This window comes from Drosophila santomea, chromosome 2R, assembly GCF_016746245.2.
Source record: "Drosophila santomea strain STO CAGO 1482 chromosome 2R, Prin_Dsan_1.1, whole genome shotgun sequence".
In the NCBI taxonomy this organism is placed as follows: domain Eukaryota; kingdom Metazoa; phylum Arthropoda; class Insecta; order Diptera; family Drosophilidae; genus Drosophila; species Drosophila santomea.
Window position 1 is genome coordinate 538,044 of NC_053017.2, and position 19,055 is coordinate 557,098.

A 19,055-nucleotide genomic window follows, 5' to 3' on the forward strand; every position below is an offset into this window, starting at 1 on the left:
ATCCGCCCCCACATTATCTGCACGCAATCTCAATGTCATATTGCTGTTGCTCTAATGCGCGTCTGACCATTCTTTCCTTAGGACTTTCTATGTTTGTTAGCCACTTCAGTGCCATGTGATCCGTCACTATCAAAAAATAGTAACCCTCCAGGTATAGCTTTAATTTCCCGAATGCCCACATAATTGCCAAGCACTCCTCCTTTATTGTTGAATAGTTTTACTCGGCTTCGGCTAGAGTACGAAATATCTTGTTCGGCCTCTTTTGTATCCTGCGTGACCATTGCGTCTTTCCCGTAGTCACCAGCGGTTTTCAGGATGAACATCTCTGTCGTGGCACGCCAGGACTGGATCTGTGCCCAGTCTGGCTTTCATTGCCTCAAAGGCTTGCACATGGGCTATGTTCTCTTGGTACCCCTGCAAATGAGGTCGTTGAGTGGCGTGCGAAGTCAAGCACGAAACGCCGGTACCACGACGCAACTCCAAGGTATTGTCTTGGCTCGCGGACTGACAAGGATGGTTCTAACTGGGCTATGGCTGCTACCTTGTCTGAGCTCATACCAATTCCTTTACTTGTGACGCGGTGTTCTTGGTTCTTCCTTGATGAATTGACATTTTTCGGAGCTTATCCTTAGATTGGCGTACTTCATGCGTCGGAACACTTCTCTGAAGTTACTTTTGTGTTCATCTAGTGATTACGATGATGTTATCTTGGTACGCAAAGGCATGTGGCGAAATTTCCGGTCCAATAACCTGGTCCAGTGCCCGTTGAAATTTGGTCGATGCAGAGAGTAATCCAAACTGCTTCACTTGCCACTTGAAATCGTGAATGCCGTGAACACCCTCCACCATCCACGTCGGCTTCTTGGCCGTCTGTTTAGACCACTGCGACCGACAGCTGCTCCTCGAGCCACCCAATGTGCCTACGTCTCGACGTAGCGATTCTGCTCCCTTCACGAATGTAGCTCCCTTGCTGATTTCGTAGCTTCGTGTTGTTCACTCGTGTTTTCGTTGCCCCTGTCTCTCTTTCCGCTCGGTCTGCTAATATAGGCCTCCTTTAACCGTTATTCCTTGATGTCTCCAGTCTCTAGATCCAAAGTCCAAGGATTTACGTTAACATGGTCCAAAATTCAACTTGGTACCGTTTCTTTACTTAATTTGGCACGCCCACACTCTCTGTTCTTCTGTTGTCCTGTTCTAATTCTGCTCTTTCACCTGTCTCTCCCAGCTCTCTTTCTTCAAGCTCTAAGTTTCGAGCTCCCGCTCTGATTCGTTGCGTAACATCTGCATTCATCTCCAAATAAGTAAATTAATTAAAAACAAGAGAGAACGCTATAGTCGAGTTCCCCGGCTATCTGATACCCGTTACTCAGCTAGTGTAAGTGCGAAGGACAGTTTTTGGCGGTTTGTGGGCGTTAGAGTGGGCGTGGCCAAAAGTTTTTTGGCAAATAGATAGAAATTTACAAGACTAATACAAAAATGAAAAAATATCAAAACATTTTTCAAAAGTGTGGGCGCGGCAGCTTTGGGCGGTTTGTGGGCGTTAGAGTGGGCGTGGCAAAAAGTTTTTTTGCAAATCGATAGAAATTTACAAGACCAATACAAAAATGAAAAAATATTAAAACATTTTTCAAAAATGTGGGCGTGGCAGTTTTGTGCGGTTTGTGGGCGTTAGAGTGGGCGTGGCAACCTGAATCGACAAACTTGCGCTGCGTCTATGTCCCTGGAGTCTGTATACTTAATCTCAACTTTCTAGCTTTTGTAGTTCCTGAGATCTCGACGTTCATACGGACGGACAGACGGACGGACAGACGGACATGGCCAGATCGACTCGGCTATTGATCCTGATCAAGAATATATATACTTTATATGGTCGGAAACGCTTCCTTCTGCCTGTTACATACTTTTCAACGAATCTAGTATACCCTTTTACTCTACGAGTAACGGGTAAAAAAACGGGTCATGATCGCCAGATGTCTACAAATCAACAAGGGCATAAATGATACTGTGGAGGTAATCTTGTTAGGCACCACCAGAAATAACTAACATCTAGACATAGTGCTCTTATGAAAATGCAAGTCGCTTGCGTAGCAAACTAACTTAATTTAATTCTAATAGCATTTTGTTGCATCCCATATCATTGTGTTTTCAAAGAAATAATAGCACAACATAACTTTATTAAAATATAACAAGTTGTCGCAAGTTAATCATATACAAAATTACATTATCTATGGCTTGTAACAAGTCCTGAAAGTGTGTTTCTGTCCAAAGTAGTTATACGGCAATTAAATAATTTCGATCAGAATCAGTTTTGATGGAAATCTTTTTATTTTAAATCACGAACTTTATACTTTTAGGCCGAGATCGACGGTAGGTCCACGACAAGCTACCTTACAGCGCACAGAGGCGCCTTAGATACTTTAGGGATACAAAAATCATAACTCTTGAACCAGTTGAGATATTTTCCTTTCGATTAAGTGGTCACCTACCTATATGGTGTGTTAAATAGTAGATTTTATACTCGAACACAGTTCTCAATTTTTATCCAATTTCGACTAATACTTTTCATTTGTTTTCTCTTAAAATGCTTATATGGTACATATTTAATGTTTTAAAAACAAAAAATAAATAAATTTTAAAGAATTTTTTTTTTATAATTATTTTGTCAATTTTTTATATATTTTTACCTTTTTTTTTACAAATAATTCATCTTATTCTACAAAATTGTACTTCATTTAATATTTTTGAAGAATAATTAATCATTATACATTCATATAAAATCATTACAAAGTCAGGGATTGAAAAACAAGCCGCCAATACAGGAAAAAACGTATGCCCGCCATACAATTTCGTACTGGGCAGCGATTGCGCTTATAGCAGAATTTGCACTAAGCCGCGCGTTTTTTTACGCTGAGTTGAAATTATCTTTTGCCTTGGAAATTCGGAGTAGGACGTCGGGGTCCCGATCTGTTATGATATGATAAAGAACATATTCAAGAACAACACCTCATACGCCAAACCCATGAGTCTGTGTAAGATCGCTTTCTTTTTTCCATCGAAGTTGGAAAATATGTGAAAATTAGTACTTTCGTAAAACGTGCAAAGAATATTATACATTTATTCTACCTAGGTTTTACCGAGACTTGATGACTCTTTCCATAGAGACCATAACCAAGCCGGTCGGTTAAATATTTTACCTAAAATCGACCGCAAAGTTAGATTTTGTACAAAAAAAATTTAATGATTTAAATATATTTGAGTACAAAATTATGTGCTTCCATTTTTATATGACGAAATTTCTCGGAAATGACGTAAATCCAAATGTATGCGGTAAATTTGGTTCATACTAATATGACAAAATTTAGAGGAATGGTTTTGGAATGTTAGCATCATTTTACTCAGGCATGCTCCGGTAATCGTAAGTTTTTTTCGATTTCGATTTGGGCCAAATCGTACGATTTCGTTTTTAGACGCTCTGGTTTTCGCAAAATTTTTCCTATCGATTTGCTATTGGAATGTTTCGTTTCTCATCGCTTCTTGCTGCTCAAACGCCTGTTTTATTTTATGTGTCAAAATCAAACAATGCCTTTTATATCTGCAATTGCTTGCTTTGAAGCCAAATTGGAAGGGTTTGAGAAAATCTAGAGCTGCCACCTTTTTCACAGTTTTAATTCCGATGTTCGCAATTACTTTTTTACTGCACTTTGACCATTTAAGTACTTAAATTATATAGCATTATTTACAAAGAACGAGTGTGGCCCTCCTTTTAATTAATATATGAATTCTTTTATATTTTATAAGCACTTTTATCTGCCTGTTTCGTTCCACGAACAGTATGGCAACCTTCGGGATAGTTTTCTTGTCGAGGGCAACATTTTGTTTGTCAAATATGAGGTGTGGTCAGAAATTATATTTTATAAAATAACTAATATAAACTATAAACTAAACTAAGTAAACTATTATTTTTCCTTAGTAAATAAGATCTGATTTGATATAAAAAAGGCATCTACTTTAAATTTCGGCTAAACAAAAGTGCCCGTTTTACAAATCAAAAAAATCAGGTAAAATCAATTATCAGGTAACAGATATTCTGGTTCAGATTTGAAAAGGCAAGGATATTCCTTGCGTACAATCGCTACCCAAAGTAAAAACAAGTGTTGATTTTCTTCTATTGCTCTGAATATTACTAAACGCAAACATATATCCCATACATCCTGAAATGTTAGGTGTTATGTTCGGTAAATAAGAACTATATTGCCCCATCAATGTGATGGGTTTGTTATAGAGGAAAATAACAAAGTCATTTTTCAGTCGGTAAATTTCGTTTTTTGAAGTGAATCTTGACCATTCAAAGTCTTTTGCCTTCCCACATACAAATAAGGTTATAAAAGCGAGGCTAATACAGCTTACCATATATTCAGTTCAGTTCTCAACGTTTTAAAACGTTATACCTCCGCTCGGAGATATGACATTAGATAAACGACAAAGCTCCGTCAGAAAAAAGAGACATAATTCCTCCCGAAAAGTATACTAGGCGGAGATATGTCGGCGGAAGTCACTGTCATGCTTTTAATCTATTTAGGCTCGTCCCACTGTTATTCTATTTTCTGGAAAACTGTGGATACATTTTAATAATTTCTCAGTATCTATACATTCATCAACCCTATAAGGCAGATAAATCTATTTTTAAATGTTACATTGTTTATTATTTCAATTAACTTTCAAATAAAAAAAAAAATTTTTTTTAAAAAACGGCATATTCCATTTTCCATCGTTCCATCGCTCTTCTATTTTCTCTTAATTTACCATCGTGCCTCAATCGCTGCTAGATCACTGACGTTAGCTTGACGAGCATTTTCTTTAATCGCTTATATTCCATTTGCATCAGTAATTAAAATTTCTGCGTGCACAGCCACACTGAGTGTTTGGTCACATGATATGTTCACCTGACAAATTCAGTGTATTCATCGAGGAAAATTCTGTGTGTTTTGAAACTTTTCTTTTTGAAAGTGGTCTAACAAAAAATACAAAAAATGAAAATCTGTGGTCCTAAACTATCCCTTTGTGGTCTTATTATCTCTGTTTGGGGTATTGTTCAATTGGTGAGTATTAAGATTCAAATTTTGTCAGTATTGAAAAAATAACCATATACATATTTATATTAAAGGTTCTAATGGGTCTATTCTTCTACATAAATAGTGTAGCCCTTATTGAAGACTTACCGCTAGAAGAGGAATACCACTCATTGGAAGATTTTTATGCAGCAGCAAATAGAGCATACAACCAGGTACGTCTTTATATACGTACTTGGAATTTTTTTTTTTATTTTACTAATTTTAGGTATATTTTATTTTTGTTTTCAGAATGCCTATAATTGCTGGATTGCAGCATGTATCTATGTTTTGACCTTATTGCTATCCGCCCAGCAATTCTACATGAATAGCAGAGTAACTGCTAACTAATAATTTGAAATGTAGTTTCCCAACTATTAAAACTAGTATTGAAATTTTCGCTTCGATATATTTGTTAGAAGTGTTTTTTGTTTTAATAAAGTTAAAGTTCAATTTATATACTGTAGCATATTTGATGTATCAAAAATTGAGATGTGTGGTTTGTATTATTATAGAAAGCTATTCATTTCATATCTATTTTAGGTTTAATGTGGTCAATGTCCCATTTATTTTAAAAATGTTCTCATTTACATAATGCTATTGTATTCGTAATTGAAATACGCGTTGAACTAATCTCCGTTTGAAACACATAAAAAAAACGATATTTTTCTCCTACACAATTTTTAAGGGTTTTTCCCATAGGAGAACATAAAAAAGCTATATAAAATGTTATTTATAGCGTGATAGCTTAAACTGTGAGAACCGTTTTGGAGTTTTTTTCAAAAACGTCCAAACTAATATTTCTCTCTGTCTTAGCAGACCTGAATTATCGTTATACTTTATTATACCCGTTACTCGTAGAGTAAAATGGTATACTAGATTCGTTGAAAAGTATCTAACATGCAGAAGGAAGCGTTTCCGACCATCTAATTTCTAATTTTATATTAGGTTTATCTTATGTAACCAGTAAGCGCTGTATGGTCATAGCATACTTTTAAACTTCTGCAAAAGAGGTAAGACCGGAAATATTAAGTTGTTCTTACTATGCACTATGGAGCCAACGACCACTTTTTGTGGAATTAATTAATAACTTGATTTATGTTCATGATAAAAATAGTAATATATTTGATGAAAAATGGAGTTGGAGTTTTGCATTACCCGTCGTCTCTGTTATTCATTTCTCGAACAATTTGCTGTTTTTCACTTTGAGGTTAGACCCTTTGTTTAGCTATAGAGCTTTTTCTATAGCTGTTGCGAATAATAAATAGCCGAAGAAAGTTTTGTCTATTTTATACTGCCAGCTAGGGCCGACCAAGAGCTATATCGAATGCACAAGTTGTCATTGCCGAAAAACGAAGAAGTGACAATTGGCGGGACAGACAGCCGAATGCTGCGCCCAAGCTTAATGTACAAAGGTAGATAACAAAAAGGAGAAGGAATGAGCGCCGAACAGATAAATTCGTGCGAGAACAGCGGTTTGCACTATGGGCATCGCAACTGCTACTACTGACTACTTCGGCTTACAATATTAAGAGTATAAGATTAGTCTACTGCACAGTTTTGGCGGCTGCATGACCCAACACCAATTTTTCAGAAAGTGTGCATTAATACTAATATCATATACTGAGAATTGATAACTCTACAACATATAATAGGTTTTAGAGCAGGAGAGAGCCGGACTCACTTTGTTGCTCTATTTAAAAATTAGAATACACTACAAAAGTTGTGTTTTATTAGGGTTAGAACTTACAGAAGATTATTGGGACATCACAGTTAATTTCAACAATATACGATCACAAACACATATTACAAACCACAAGGATTGGATTGCATGTTATAAGTAACACTTTTGATAATTGTTTATGCACTTTTTATACCCGTTACTCGTAGAGTAAAAGGGTATACTAGATTCGTTGAAAAGTATGTAGCAGGCAGAAGGAAGCGTTTCCGACCCTATAAAGTATATATATTCTTCTTCAGGATCAATAGCCGAGTCGATCTTGCCATGTCCATCTGTTCGTCCGTCCGTCTGTCCGTCCGTATGAACGTCGAGATCTCAGGAACTACAAAAGCTAGAAAGTTAAAATTAAGCATACTGACTCCAGAGACATAGACGCAGCGCAAGTTTGTCGATTCATGTTGCCACGCCCACAAACCGCACAAAATAAGAATTGGAAAATATCAAAAAAATGGGCGTGGTCGTTAGTATCTACGGCCACCAAAAAGCAAAAACCAAAGAATACACCTAAAAGTATGCTTAAATTTTGTTAATATGAAAGATTATAAATGTAAACGCTTTAATTTTATAAAGAAACAAGGGAGAACGCTATAGTCGAGTTCCCCGACTATCTGATACCCGTTACTCAGCTAGTGGAAGTGCGAAGGAGGAGTCTTCAGCACTCGCAGCTTCGGTCGTTAGAGTGGGCGTGGCAAAAAGTTTTTTTCCAAATCGATAGAAATTTACAAGACTAATACAAAAATGAATGAATAATAATGTTACAATAACAAATCGAAAATATATTTATTTAAAATTGATTTGTGTTTAGGTGGCAATTTTCGCTATCCCATTACTAAAGGATCTGAAGTTATTAATATACGATAAAATAAATCGGTGTTCGTTGTCTTCCTCTGACAACTCGCTACGATCGATACGAGAGCATTTTCAATTGTGGCAGGCCCGTGTATTAAAATTTTATGAATGGTGGGTGGTAGGTAATACCAGGAATAAGTGGTTGTTAGTACCAGATAACTGCAGCAAGCCACCGGCACCCTAAGTGTACCCGCTAAACACCGGGAGTCTCCGCACCCGGGTGTTTGCAGACACCCTATTTTTAGCAATGACAAACACCCGGGTGTTTTGCCACCAGGGTGATTTTCTGTACTTGCACAAAAACACCCGGGTGTCTGCAGTGCAAAGAAGTTTAGGGTGGGTGACGCGCAAGCAACGATCAGCCAGCCGCAGGTACTTTTCTGTATGCATAAAAATTGTATGGGTGGAAGCGAGACACGGTCCAAAATATTAAGGGTGAATGGAAACACCCAAGGAAAAGGTCTTGCACATGTTTTTGCGTTTTGATGTATCTAATGTCTTAACAAAAAACAAACTTATGTATTATTTAATAATATATTATTAAATAGTATTTATACTTAATTAACATAATTCTATTTCTATTGTTTTTTTGCTTGTTTTTTTTTTGTTATCATTTTAAAAAGAAAAATTATACATTTACAAAGTTAAATTGGTAATTAAACAATGCCTACCAGACACCCGGGTGTTTACCAAAACACCCGGGTGTTTTGCCAGACACCCGGGTGTTTCCGAGAAAAAAGCACTTGCCTTTTTCTGCATGTTTGCCTTCTCTACCCTTCGTTATGAGTGGCGAGTGTGATCGGTACCCGCGACGTAGGGTGCCGCATTGATTCGGGTGCGCAGGCACCAGGGTGTTTGCAGACACCCGAATATTTTGAGCGGGTGTTTGTATGTACCCGCGAAAACCGGTGTGAGTGGCACCCGCACTCAAAATTGTTGAGTGTGATCAGGGTTGCAAAAAATGCCACTCTTGCAGTTCACTGGTACTGACAGCGTGAATAAGGCAACGATGTAAAGCGGTGGTCCCCAACATCAGGAGCAAGGATGATAACATAAAGCTGCTTTAGAGGAAAACAAACCAAATCAGCTGTTGGCATCAAAACACTGGAAAAAATCGGGATGAGGGCACTACGATAACAGCGGTCGATCGATAGTGAGATTAATGCAATCGCTTTGCATCCAAATATTTTCAAATGCGATATCGAAGGCTTTTTACCTGTCCACAGTGTGGTGTTTGACTCTTCAATGACCTTGTCTCCGATCCGTTGCGTAGGTATGCTGCAGTCCTTCCTGCCTCTCCCTATAGAAACTCATTCATTCCTGAATGTATAAGCATGCTCCTTGCCATTCCCAAAAGTGTCCGGTTAGCGCGCTAAGCAACTCCGTTTTGCTGTGGAGTGTACGGTACTGCATATTGCCGCTTAATACCGTTTTCGGATAAAAACTTCTGAAACTCGTGGCTTATATATTCGAGACCGTTATCGCTGCGAATTGCTTTAAGTTTTTCTCCGGTCTATTTTTCGGCGAACGCGACAAAGTCTTTAAACACGGGAAGCAGATCATCACGGGTCTTCAAGAGATACACGAACATATAACGCGAACAGTCATCAATAAATGTTACGAAATATCTTGCTCCACCGGCAGATACTTTGTTCATTGGCCAGCAAATGTCGGAATGAAATAGCCCACAAATTTTACCTTTATCACAGATTTCACATGCGATTCTGTCTATGTCCACAACATTTTTGATTGACTTTAAGCCATGGACCATATTGTCACTAGCCATCTTTTTTAGGCTTGCCATATTCAAATGACCATAACGATAATGCCACTTCCACAATTCATTAGTTGCACACAAGTACATGCACCGATTGTTCGAAGTATCAATAACACAAAAAATTCCAGCCTTTCTTGCCTGTAGCACATCTTCATGTTGACCGTTCTTTATATAACCACTTTGCTTTTGAGATCTTTTCGATCGCTACCACGAATATATCACAAATAGTGAGAACGTCTTCAGAAATGTCCATGTAAATTTCTTTCAGCTTTTCAACGATATCCACAAAATCGTTTATGTAATTTTGTACGCACGAATTTTCCGACAAACTAAACCGAAGTAATTTCCTGAATAAGATAATTTTTCTGGTGGGTCCACGAGGCTTGTACACAGCTGCAAGCTTGTCCCAAGCTTCTTTGGACCTAGCGCAGATTAATGAAATTTATTTGTGAAACCTTCACGCACAGCTATATGGTTGCTAGTTCTTATTTATCTAGCACTTTATCAAATTGAGCACTTTGCTCCACTGTATCGCTTTCTTGCTTCACGCGTCTTCCACACACTAATGACCACTTACTTGAGTGCACCAATACACTCTTCAGTTGCGCCGACCATACAGCGTGATATTCGCCGTCCAATTTGTCGACCGCACACAGCCCAAAAATTTTCAAGCTAATTAACACAATATTTTCCTCTTGATCACGCACAATTATTATATTCTTCACTACTCCTGGGCCCATAACCTATTGGGAAATGATGGAGAAAAACGCGAGGATATATAGTGTCAGTTAAATAATCGTTTTATTTCACATAAGTGCGACGGAGTTGTGTGTCGTTCGGAGGTAAACGTAAGAAGAAGGAAAGTACAAGAAAACAGTAAAGAACTGATTCAGATCAGTGTGATCAAATTACAAAATATGATTGTTGCTAAATTAACATATTACTTTTAGTATTTCAACACTCCTTTAGTTCTTCGATAATTTCAGATTGGGTCCCTGATGATTCTATTTCTTTAATGAGAACCTGCAATCCTTTGGCACTTTTATACTGGTAGGTCTATTATCTCTTCCCATCTTCATCCAGGTACTTGGTCACTGATCAATGAGTCTGATCCGGAGTCTGCACATTTGTTTAGAGTATGATTCCATTAGTATAACATGGAACTTGTTTTCTTCGATGATTGCAGCTAGTTTGTTAACTATAAATATTGGTGGCGGCTTAATCTTCTTCTGCTCCTATTCTTTGGTTGGATTCACTTCGCAGTCATTCAATAGTGCAAACCTATTTGAAGCTGAGTTGTTGTCAGCGCGTCTTATTTTTGGGTGATTACCAACCCGTTTGTGCTGTGGGCTTAGCTTTCGCTTTATTTGGATGTAACGATCCAACCCTGTTTGACACAGTTTTTTGTTTTGTTTTGGTTCTTGTCCTCCTTTGCTTTCAAGAGTCGGTGTGAGTGCACTTGCTTTGGGTTTTAATGGTTTCGCAAAAATGTACACCGCTGTCGGTATTAAGCACAGGGTTTATGTTGATGTGGTTGTTGTTGTTGCTATAGGCGCAGTTGCGGTAGATATCGAGATTACTGTACTGGAGAGCGTGAGAGACGCTCTCGGTGCGTTCGGGTTCATATCGAGCGACGACCGCACTAAACAGGCTAATAATAAAATAAACAAGAGAGAACGCTATAGTCGAGTTCCCCGACTATCTGATATCCGTTACTCAGCTAGTGGAATTGCGAAGAAGAGTCTTCAGCACTGACAGTTTTTGGCGGTTTGTGGGCGTTAGAGTGGGCGTGGCAAAAAGTTTGGCAAATCGATAGAAATCTACAAGACCAATATAAAAATGAAAAATCAAAACATTTTTCAAAAGTGTGGGCGTGGCAGATTTGGGCGGTTTGTGGGCGTTAGAGTGGGCGTGGCAAAAAGTTGTTTGACAAATCCATAGAAATTTTCAAGACCAATAAAAAAACGAAAAAACAAGAGAGAACGCTATAGTCGAGTTCCCCGACTATCTGATACCCGTTACTCAGCTAGTGTAAGTGCGAAGGACAGTTTTTGGCGGTTTGTGGGCGTTAGAGTGGGCGTGGCCAAAAGTTTTTTGGCAAATAGATAGAAATTTACAAGACTAATACAAAAATGAAAAAATATCAAAACATTTTTCAAAAGTGTGGGCGTGGCAGCTTTGGGCGGTTTGTGGGCCTTAGAGTGGGCGTGGCAAAAAGTTTTTTTGCAAATCGATAGAAATTTACAAGACCAATACAAAAATGAAAAATTATTAAAACATTTTTCAAAAATGTGGGCGTGGCAGTTTTGGGCGGTTTGTGGGCGTTAGAGTGGGCGTGGCAACCTGAATCGACAAACTTGCGCTGCGTCTATGTCCCTGGAGTCTGTATACTCAATCTGAACTTTCTAGCTTTTGTAGTTCCTGAGATCTCGACGTTCATACGGACAGACGGACAGACGGACAGACAGACGGACGGACAGACGGACATGGCCAGATCGACTCGGCTACTGATCCTGATCAAGAATATATATACTTTATATGGCCGGAAACGCTTCCTTCTGCCTGTTACATACTTTTCAACGAATCTAGTATACCCTTTTACTCTACGAGTACGGGTATAATAATAAAACGTTTTACAAAAGTGTGGTCGTGGCAGCTTTGAGCTAATTGTGGGCGTTTGAGTGGGCGTGTCAAACAGTTTTTCTGCAAATCGATAGAAATTTACAAGACTAGCAAAAAAATTTAGAATTTCAAAACATTTTTCGATAGTGTGGGCGTGCCAATGTTGGCTGTTTTAGGCGTTAGAGTGGGCGTGGCAACATGGGTCAACTTAACCTACCCATCTCTCTAACTTGCGCTGCGGCTACATATGTCTCTGGAGTCTGCACGCTTAAGCTTAATTTCAAGCTTTTATAGTTCCTGAGACCTCAACGTTCATACGGATAGACGGACGGACATGGCCAGATCGACTCGGCTATTAATCCTAATCAAGAATATATACACTTTATATGGTCGGAAACATCTGTCTGTTACATACTTTTCAACGAAAGTTACTGTACGAGTAATTACCGAAAGTCGTCCATTAACCAATGCATCATAGCTTGCCACAAACTTAATATATCCATCTCTCTACCTTATAAACATAAGTCAGCCAACCCAACCCGGTTATTCGACATAAAGTTATTAGACACCCAATTATGCAGAGTAAAACAAGCAAACAAAAACCAGAATATCTACAAATATAAAAAATCAAGGACCAACTTAAGAACAACAACTATACAACATATTACATAGATGGTTCGCTAAACAAGGACACCTACAGTAAACAATATTTACAAATCAAGAATAACCTTAAGAGCAACAACTATGGTTCTCGAAACAGGCTTTGCAATAACTACAGAAGAAAAGACACTGAGACAAACAGTGCTTCCAAGCTACTCCTCAGTATTCTCAGCAAATCCATAGCCATCTTGGAAGCAATAAAAATAGCATTAAAAAGAAGAGGGAAAAGCTGCATCTGCTCCGACTCCCTTTCCACAATAAAGCAATGAACAACAACACAACATTCTACGTCTCAGCGATCCGCTACTCACTTAGTCACATCGGTACACAGTACACAGACACCGCAGTCAAAGAAACAACAACTCTTCCCTCAATAACTATCCCAAACTTTAACCGCGTATCTATAAATAGATACATAAAGGCAAACAATATTAATAACAAAAACAATTATATTAGAAATTCTTTTCACTGGTACTGCACAATGCACAATGGTTAATTATGCAGCCATTTAAAAAGAATTACTAGTCATAGCACTGTGTTCTGGCCCATAGGCCAAAAATCAAAAAATTAAAGCCAAAACATTGGCTAGTATTGTGTCAACCCTAACTAGGAATTGATCAAGCTACTAAAATGTATGATTGGTTTTGCTTTATTTTTACTATTCTCTTTAAGAATAAGTAAGAAACAGAGCAGAAAATTGATTTGGGTTGGCAGCGTGCGCAAATAGTTGACAAGCCAAAGGTTGGATGTTCTAATGTTAGAAATACTGCTAGAGAATTTAGTAATAATGCAGTCTCATCAGCTGAAATAACTGGAATCGACAAAGAAATCATTGAAAGATGTGCTACTTTACTCCAGGCGCTCTCTTCAGGTTACAGTATTAATGCTAAAAAATTTAACTCGTTCGCACCAAACATAGCCAAGGTACTACCAGAGAACTGCAAGAGTGGCATTTTTTGCCACCCTGATCACACTCAACAATTTTGAGTGCGGGTGCCACTCACACCGGTTTTCGCGGGTACATACAAACACCCGCTCAAAATATTCGGGTGTCTGCAAACACCCTGGTGCCTGCGCACCCGAATCAATGCGGCACCCTACGTCGCGGGTACCGATCACACTCGCCACTCATAACGAAGGGTAGAGAAGGCAAACATGCAGAAAAAGGCAAGTGCCTTTTTCTCGGAAACACCCGGGTGTCTTGGTAAACACCCAAGTGTTTTGGTGTAAACACCCGGGTGTTTTGGTGAACACCCGTGTGTCTGGTAGACATTCGAGTGCCTGTGGTAGGTAACATACGAAAAAGAAAAGTACAGCAAGTACTAAAAAACGAAATATATTATGTTGAAAATCTGTTGAATTATGCATTCTATTTACAGAAATTTAACCAACACAAAATATACATTTCTTTTTTATATCTTATATTATTTGCCTTGTTAAAATTTTTAATATTTAATTACCATATTTAACTTTGTTTGTATAATTTTTCTTTTTAAAATGTTAAAAAGAAACCAATAGAAATAGAATTATGTTAATTAAGTAACGGGTGTTTTTTTTAGAGGTATAGAACTTTAAGTTGGCATTACTGTTCAAGATGGCGACCGATTTAACAGCTGTCAAGTGATTTATTCTCAGTTTGGTTTGGCAATTCGTCATGCGTGCTTACAAAATCCAACTCGTGCAAGAATTGAAACCAAACGATCATCAAGCAAGGCGTAGATTCGTCGAATGGGCCCAAAACGAGATTGCTGTTGTTCCCGATTTTTCATAAGCCTCCAAGATCTTGTGATTTAACACCGCTAGACTACTTTTTGTGGGGCTATGTAAAGTCATTGGTCTATGCGGATAAGCCACAAACGCTAAACCATTTGGAAGACAACATTCGCCGTGTTATTGCCGATATACGGCCAAATGTTGGAAAAAGTCATTGCAAATTGGACGTCCAGATTGGACTACATCCGAGCCAGCCGTGGCGGTCATATGCCAGAAATCATATTTAAAATGTAATGCCACAAGATTATCTTTCATGTCAATAAAATTCATGTCAATCGAATAATCCATCGTTGTTTTATTGCAATTTAAAGTTCTATACCTCTAAAAAAAACACCCTATATAAATACTATTTAATAATATATTATTAAATAATACATAAGTTTGTTTTTTGTTAAGACATTAGATACATCAAAACGCAAAAACATGTGCACGACCTTTTTCTTGGGTGTTTCCATTCATCCTAAATTTTTTGGACCGTGTCTCGCTTCCACCCATACAATTTTTATGCATACAGAAAAGTACCTGCGGCCGATCCTTGCTTGCGTGTCACCCACCCTAAACTTCTTTGCACTCCAGACACCCGGGTGTTTTTGTGCAAGTACAAAAAAACACCCTGGTGGCAAAACACACGGGTGTTTGTCATTGCTAAATTTAGGGTGTCTCCAAACACCCGGGTGCGGAGACTCCCGGTGTTTAGCGGGTACACTTAGGGTGTCGGTGGCTTGCTGCAGTTCTCTGGTCAGTACCCACTCGTCGTTGGCTTTCGTCTACTCCTATCCTCCGCTCTGGCTCTTCTGGTTGAACTCCTTTTCCTGCGCGTATGTACTTGTGGTGCTGTTGCGAGCTGCTCCTCCTGGCATCCGCTCCGCGCTCGAACTCCTTTTTCTGAACGTCGGTTGGGCGTTACGATACCCTGTATGGTTTTCCCCCTTCCTCTTTTTAGAGACCGTCCTTCAGCTCTGCATCCAAACCTTGCGCTTCCCGTGTCTTCGACCCGAGGCTCCTCCTGCCCGGGCATGACATTGGTCTCCTCCAAGCTGGCTTCTTGATCAGGACAATCACATTGGGCGCCAGATGTAACGAACATTTTTTAAAAAACTTCCGAAGGAAGGGGGAGATATGAGGAGTCTTAAAACTCCCTACAAAACCGGCGTGCAGAAGAAGGATTCCGTCAGTAAAAGTACGCGGAGATCCATACTGTCAACCAGTGAAAGTACGCGAAGATCAACAGTGAGACAGGGAAAGTACGCGGAGAGCCATACAGAGTCAGTGAAAGTACGCGGAGCGATACCCGGAACAAGTGAGTGTCGAAGCGGGCATCCAAGAAGAATCTCTACAAGCGAAGCGCAAGCGATCACAAGGACATGACGTGGTCAGAACGGGACGGTGGAGTCATTGGTCGACAAAGGTGATTCGGGGAGGAGCGCTAGCTTGACTCTCGGACGATACACCCTGCCCCATAACAACCTAGGCCCCGTACGTGCAAGCATGTGGTCCTTTGGCAGAGGCCACGAGTGCCTGGCATACACAGAAGCGACGGTGGAGTCAGTGGTCGGCACAGCTGGTTTTGGGGAAGAGCGATAGCTTGACTCATGGACGACGCCCCATAACATCCTAAGCCCTAGTCGAGCCGCAACGGATACGCCGTAGAGAGCGACGCAAGGCCAGCGGAAGAAGGACGACGAAGAAGCGACAATGCACATCCGAATGCGGGGACCGCAGGAGTCCCTTCGTCAAGCGTCACTGAAAATTGATAACCACGTTTAGTTTAATACCCTCAACAATAAGACCATTATCTATGTGTATTTTTATGTTTATAATTTGTAATTTTTTATATTTTATATTTTCTTATTTGCAACACCATTCACCACAAGCTATACACAGCAGAGAGAGAGAGAGAGAGGGAGAGCTTCTTTCCGGAAGGCGATAAAATTAGTTTGGCCAAAACCGATATGTAATTTAAATACTTAAATACAAAGGCCAATTGTATTTTTGTATGGGAATCGTGATATTCCCACACGCCCCCTCAAATATAGCATTTATAAATTATAAATTAATGTTGACAAAAATTCTTTTTAAATTATATAGGGTGTTTTTTTTAGAGGTATAGAACTTTAAATTGCAATAAAACAACGATGGATTATTCGATTGACATGAATTTTATTGACATGAAAGATAATCTTGTGGCATTACATTTTAAATATGATTTCTGGCATATGACCGCCACGGCTGGCTCGGATGTAGTCCAATCTGGACGTCCAATTTGCAATGACTTTTTCCAATATTTGGCCGTATATCGGCAATAACACGGCGAATGTTGTCTTCCAAATGGTTTAGCGTTTGTGGCTTATCCGCATAGACCAATGACTTTACATAGCCCCACAAAAAGTAGTCTAGCGGTGTTAAATCACAAGATCTTGGAGGCTTATGAAAAATCGGGAACAACAGCAATCTCGTTTTGGGCCCATTCGACGAATCTACGCCTTGCTTGATGATCGTTTGGTTTCAATTCTTGCACGAGTTGGATTTTGTAAGCACGCATGACGAATTGCCAAACCAAACTGAGAATAAATCACTTGACAGCTGTTAAATCGGTCGCCATCTTGAACAGTAATGCCAACTTAAAGTTCTATACCTCTAAAAAAAACACCCGTTAGTAATCAATAAACTTATTTAACTTCATTCAGCAAGTCTGGTTCAGTCATCATGCACAAGATCCAATTGATTTCGAAGTTCCATGAATTTTACTGCAGGCAACGGCTTAGTGAACATATCGGCAAGCTGATTCTCTGTGGAAATATACTCAAGATATATAACATTAGTCTCAATTTGCACTCTCGCAAAATGATATTTTATCTATATTTATCTATATGTTTAGCAGGTTTATTACATGAAGGATTCATGGCTAATGCATCCCTGGCTATCTTCGTAAATTTGGATTGGGATCTCAAGATCGATGCTTATACTTTTAAGAAGAGATTTTAATCATACGTTTTCTCTTACAGCCTCAAATATCGCCATATACTCAGCTTCAGTTGATGAAGCTGCAACTGAGTCCTGCCTCTTTATGTTTCAACATATTAGATTACAATCAAAAATTTTAAACAAATACCCTGTTGTACTCCTCTTATCAATCTTGTTACCTTCCTAACCAGAATCTACATATCCGATTAATGTATTTTAAAATGCTGCATTTTTTCTAAAAACTAGTTTCATTTCCTTTTAAAAATCTTAGAACCGTTTTAAGACACTGTTTTTGCTGCTGTATCGACCTAATATATTTACGGCTGTCGTTAAGTCTGGACGTGTACAAAGCATTATGTACAATAAACACCCTATAAGATTACGACACGGAACATTGCAATTTTCGTCTGAATTAAGTCACTCATAATTCAGTTTGTTTGGTAAAGGAGTTCCGACTGCATTGCATTTATCCATTTAAAATTCGTTTAAGATTCTTTTAACATATGCAGCTTGACCCAAATTAATTTGATCTTCATGCATTTCTATCGTAATATTAATAAAATGCCGTATTTCTGTTACACCTAACGGGAATTCCTTGTTCGTTATATTTTACGGAAAATACCCATTTACTATCGACATTGCTTTTATGTTTAGGCTTTTCTGTAACTGTCCAGGTATTATTTAAATTATGGGCATCAAATTTAGTTTTAATAGCAGCTTCACATAAAGATTTGTCACTTTTAATTTCTATTTCTTCAAACGAACTTAGAATGTCGTTAAAAATAGTATGAGCATTTAAAATATAATTGAAATAATCAATTTCATCTTTCATGTACGATATTTGTAGCCTATCACTTCTTCGGACACACATTCATCACTTTCACTAGGTTGTTCTAAAATCAAACTTTTCTCCATACTGTCAATCTGGATATCCATTTCATTGTTTTCTTTACTTTCATACAGTATACAAGCTGCATCAGTATCCTTACTCTCATTCAGGATACTTTCTCTATCACATTCCTTACTCTCATTCAGGATACTAACTTTATCACATTCCTTACTCTCATTCAGGATAATTACTATTTCACTTTGCTTTCTCTCTTTCAGGAACCTTTTCTTATTAGTCTTCTTGCTCTCGGAGGATTTTAGGATATCAATTTTACTTTTTTGCAACCCTAGAACTGACCATATTTATTTCGTTTACGATTATATCTCTTGCGATAATGAATTTTGTATTATTTACGTCCCATCGTTTTAAACGATTTGGTTTAAAACCAACTAAAATAGTTTTGTATGACTTTTCGTCAAATTTTCTTTTTTTTCTATGTTTAATATGCACATACACTGTTGAGCCAAATATTAAATATTTTAAATATTTTATAAAAGTTTTCTGTTGTGCTATCCTCATACGGGGTTTTAGAACATTTATCAAGTGCTCTAGTTGGAATCCTATTAATTAAATAGGTGGCTGTCAAATCAGCCTTACCCCAGAGGCAAATAATGTGACAAATATTGTGTGTATTGATCAACGAAAATAATGTAGGAGTTTTTGTCGTCAATC

The 19,055-nt window shown here is 38.4% G+C and overlaps 1 protein-coding gene across 1 annotated transcript; it reads left to right on the forward strand.

The window, feature by feature from the left end:
- Positions 1-4,922: 4,922 nt before the first annotated feature.
- Positions 4,923-5,565, forward strand: LOC120445216 (ribonuclease kappa). The gene is made up of 3 exons (XM_039625471.2): positions 4,923-5,099; positions 5,165-5,284; positions 5,361-5,565. The coding sequence occupies exons 1-3, from the start codon at positions 5,031-5,033 to the stop codon at positions 5,457-5,459; spliced, it is 288 nt and encodes a 95-aa protein (XP_039481405.1). The 5' UTR covers positions 4,923-5,030; the 3' UTR covers positions 5,460-5,565.
- The last annotated feature ends 13,490 nt before the right edge of the window (positions 5,566-19,055 follow it).

Excerpts from the sequence above, each read along its gene's own strand:
- LOC120445216 (XM_039625471.2), top strand. The coding sequence starts at position 5,031 with ATGAAAATCTGTGGTCCTAAACTATCCCTTTGTGGTCTTATTATCTCT. Across the intron at positions 5,100-5,164 it reads TTTGGGGTATTGTTCAATTG|GTTCTAATGGGTCTATTCTT; the intron begins GTGAGTATTAAG and ends TTTATATTAAAG. Across the intron at positions 5,285-5,360 it reads CAAATAGAGCATACAACCAG|AATGCCTATAATTGCTGGAT; the intron begins GTACGTCTTTAT and ends TTTTGTTTTCAG.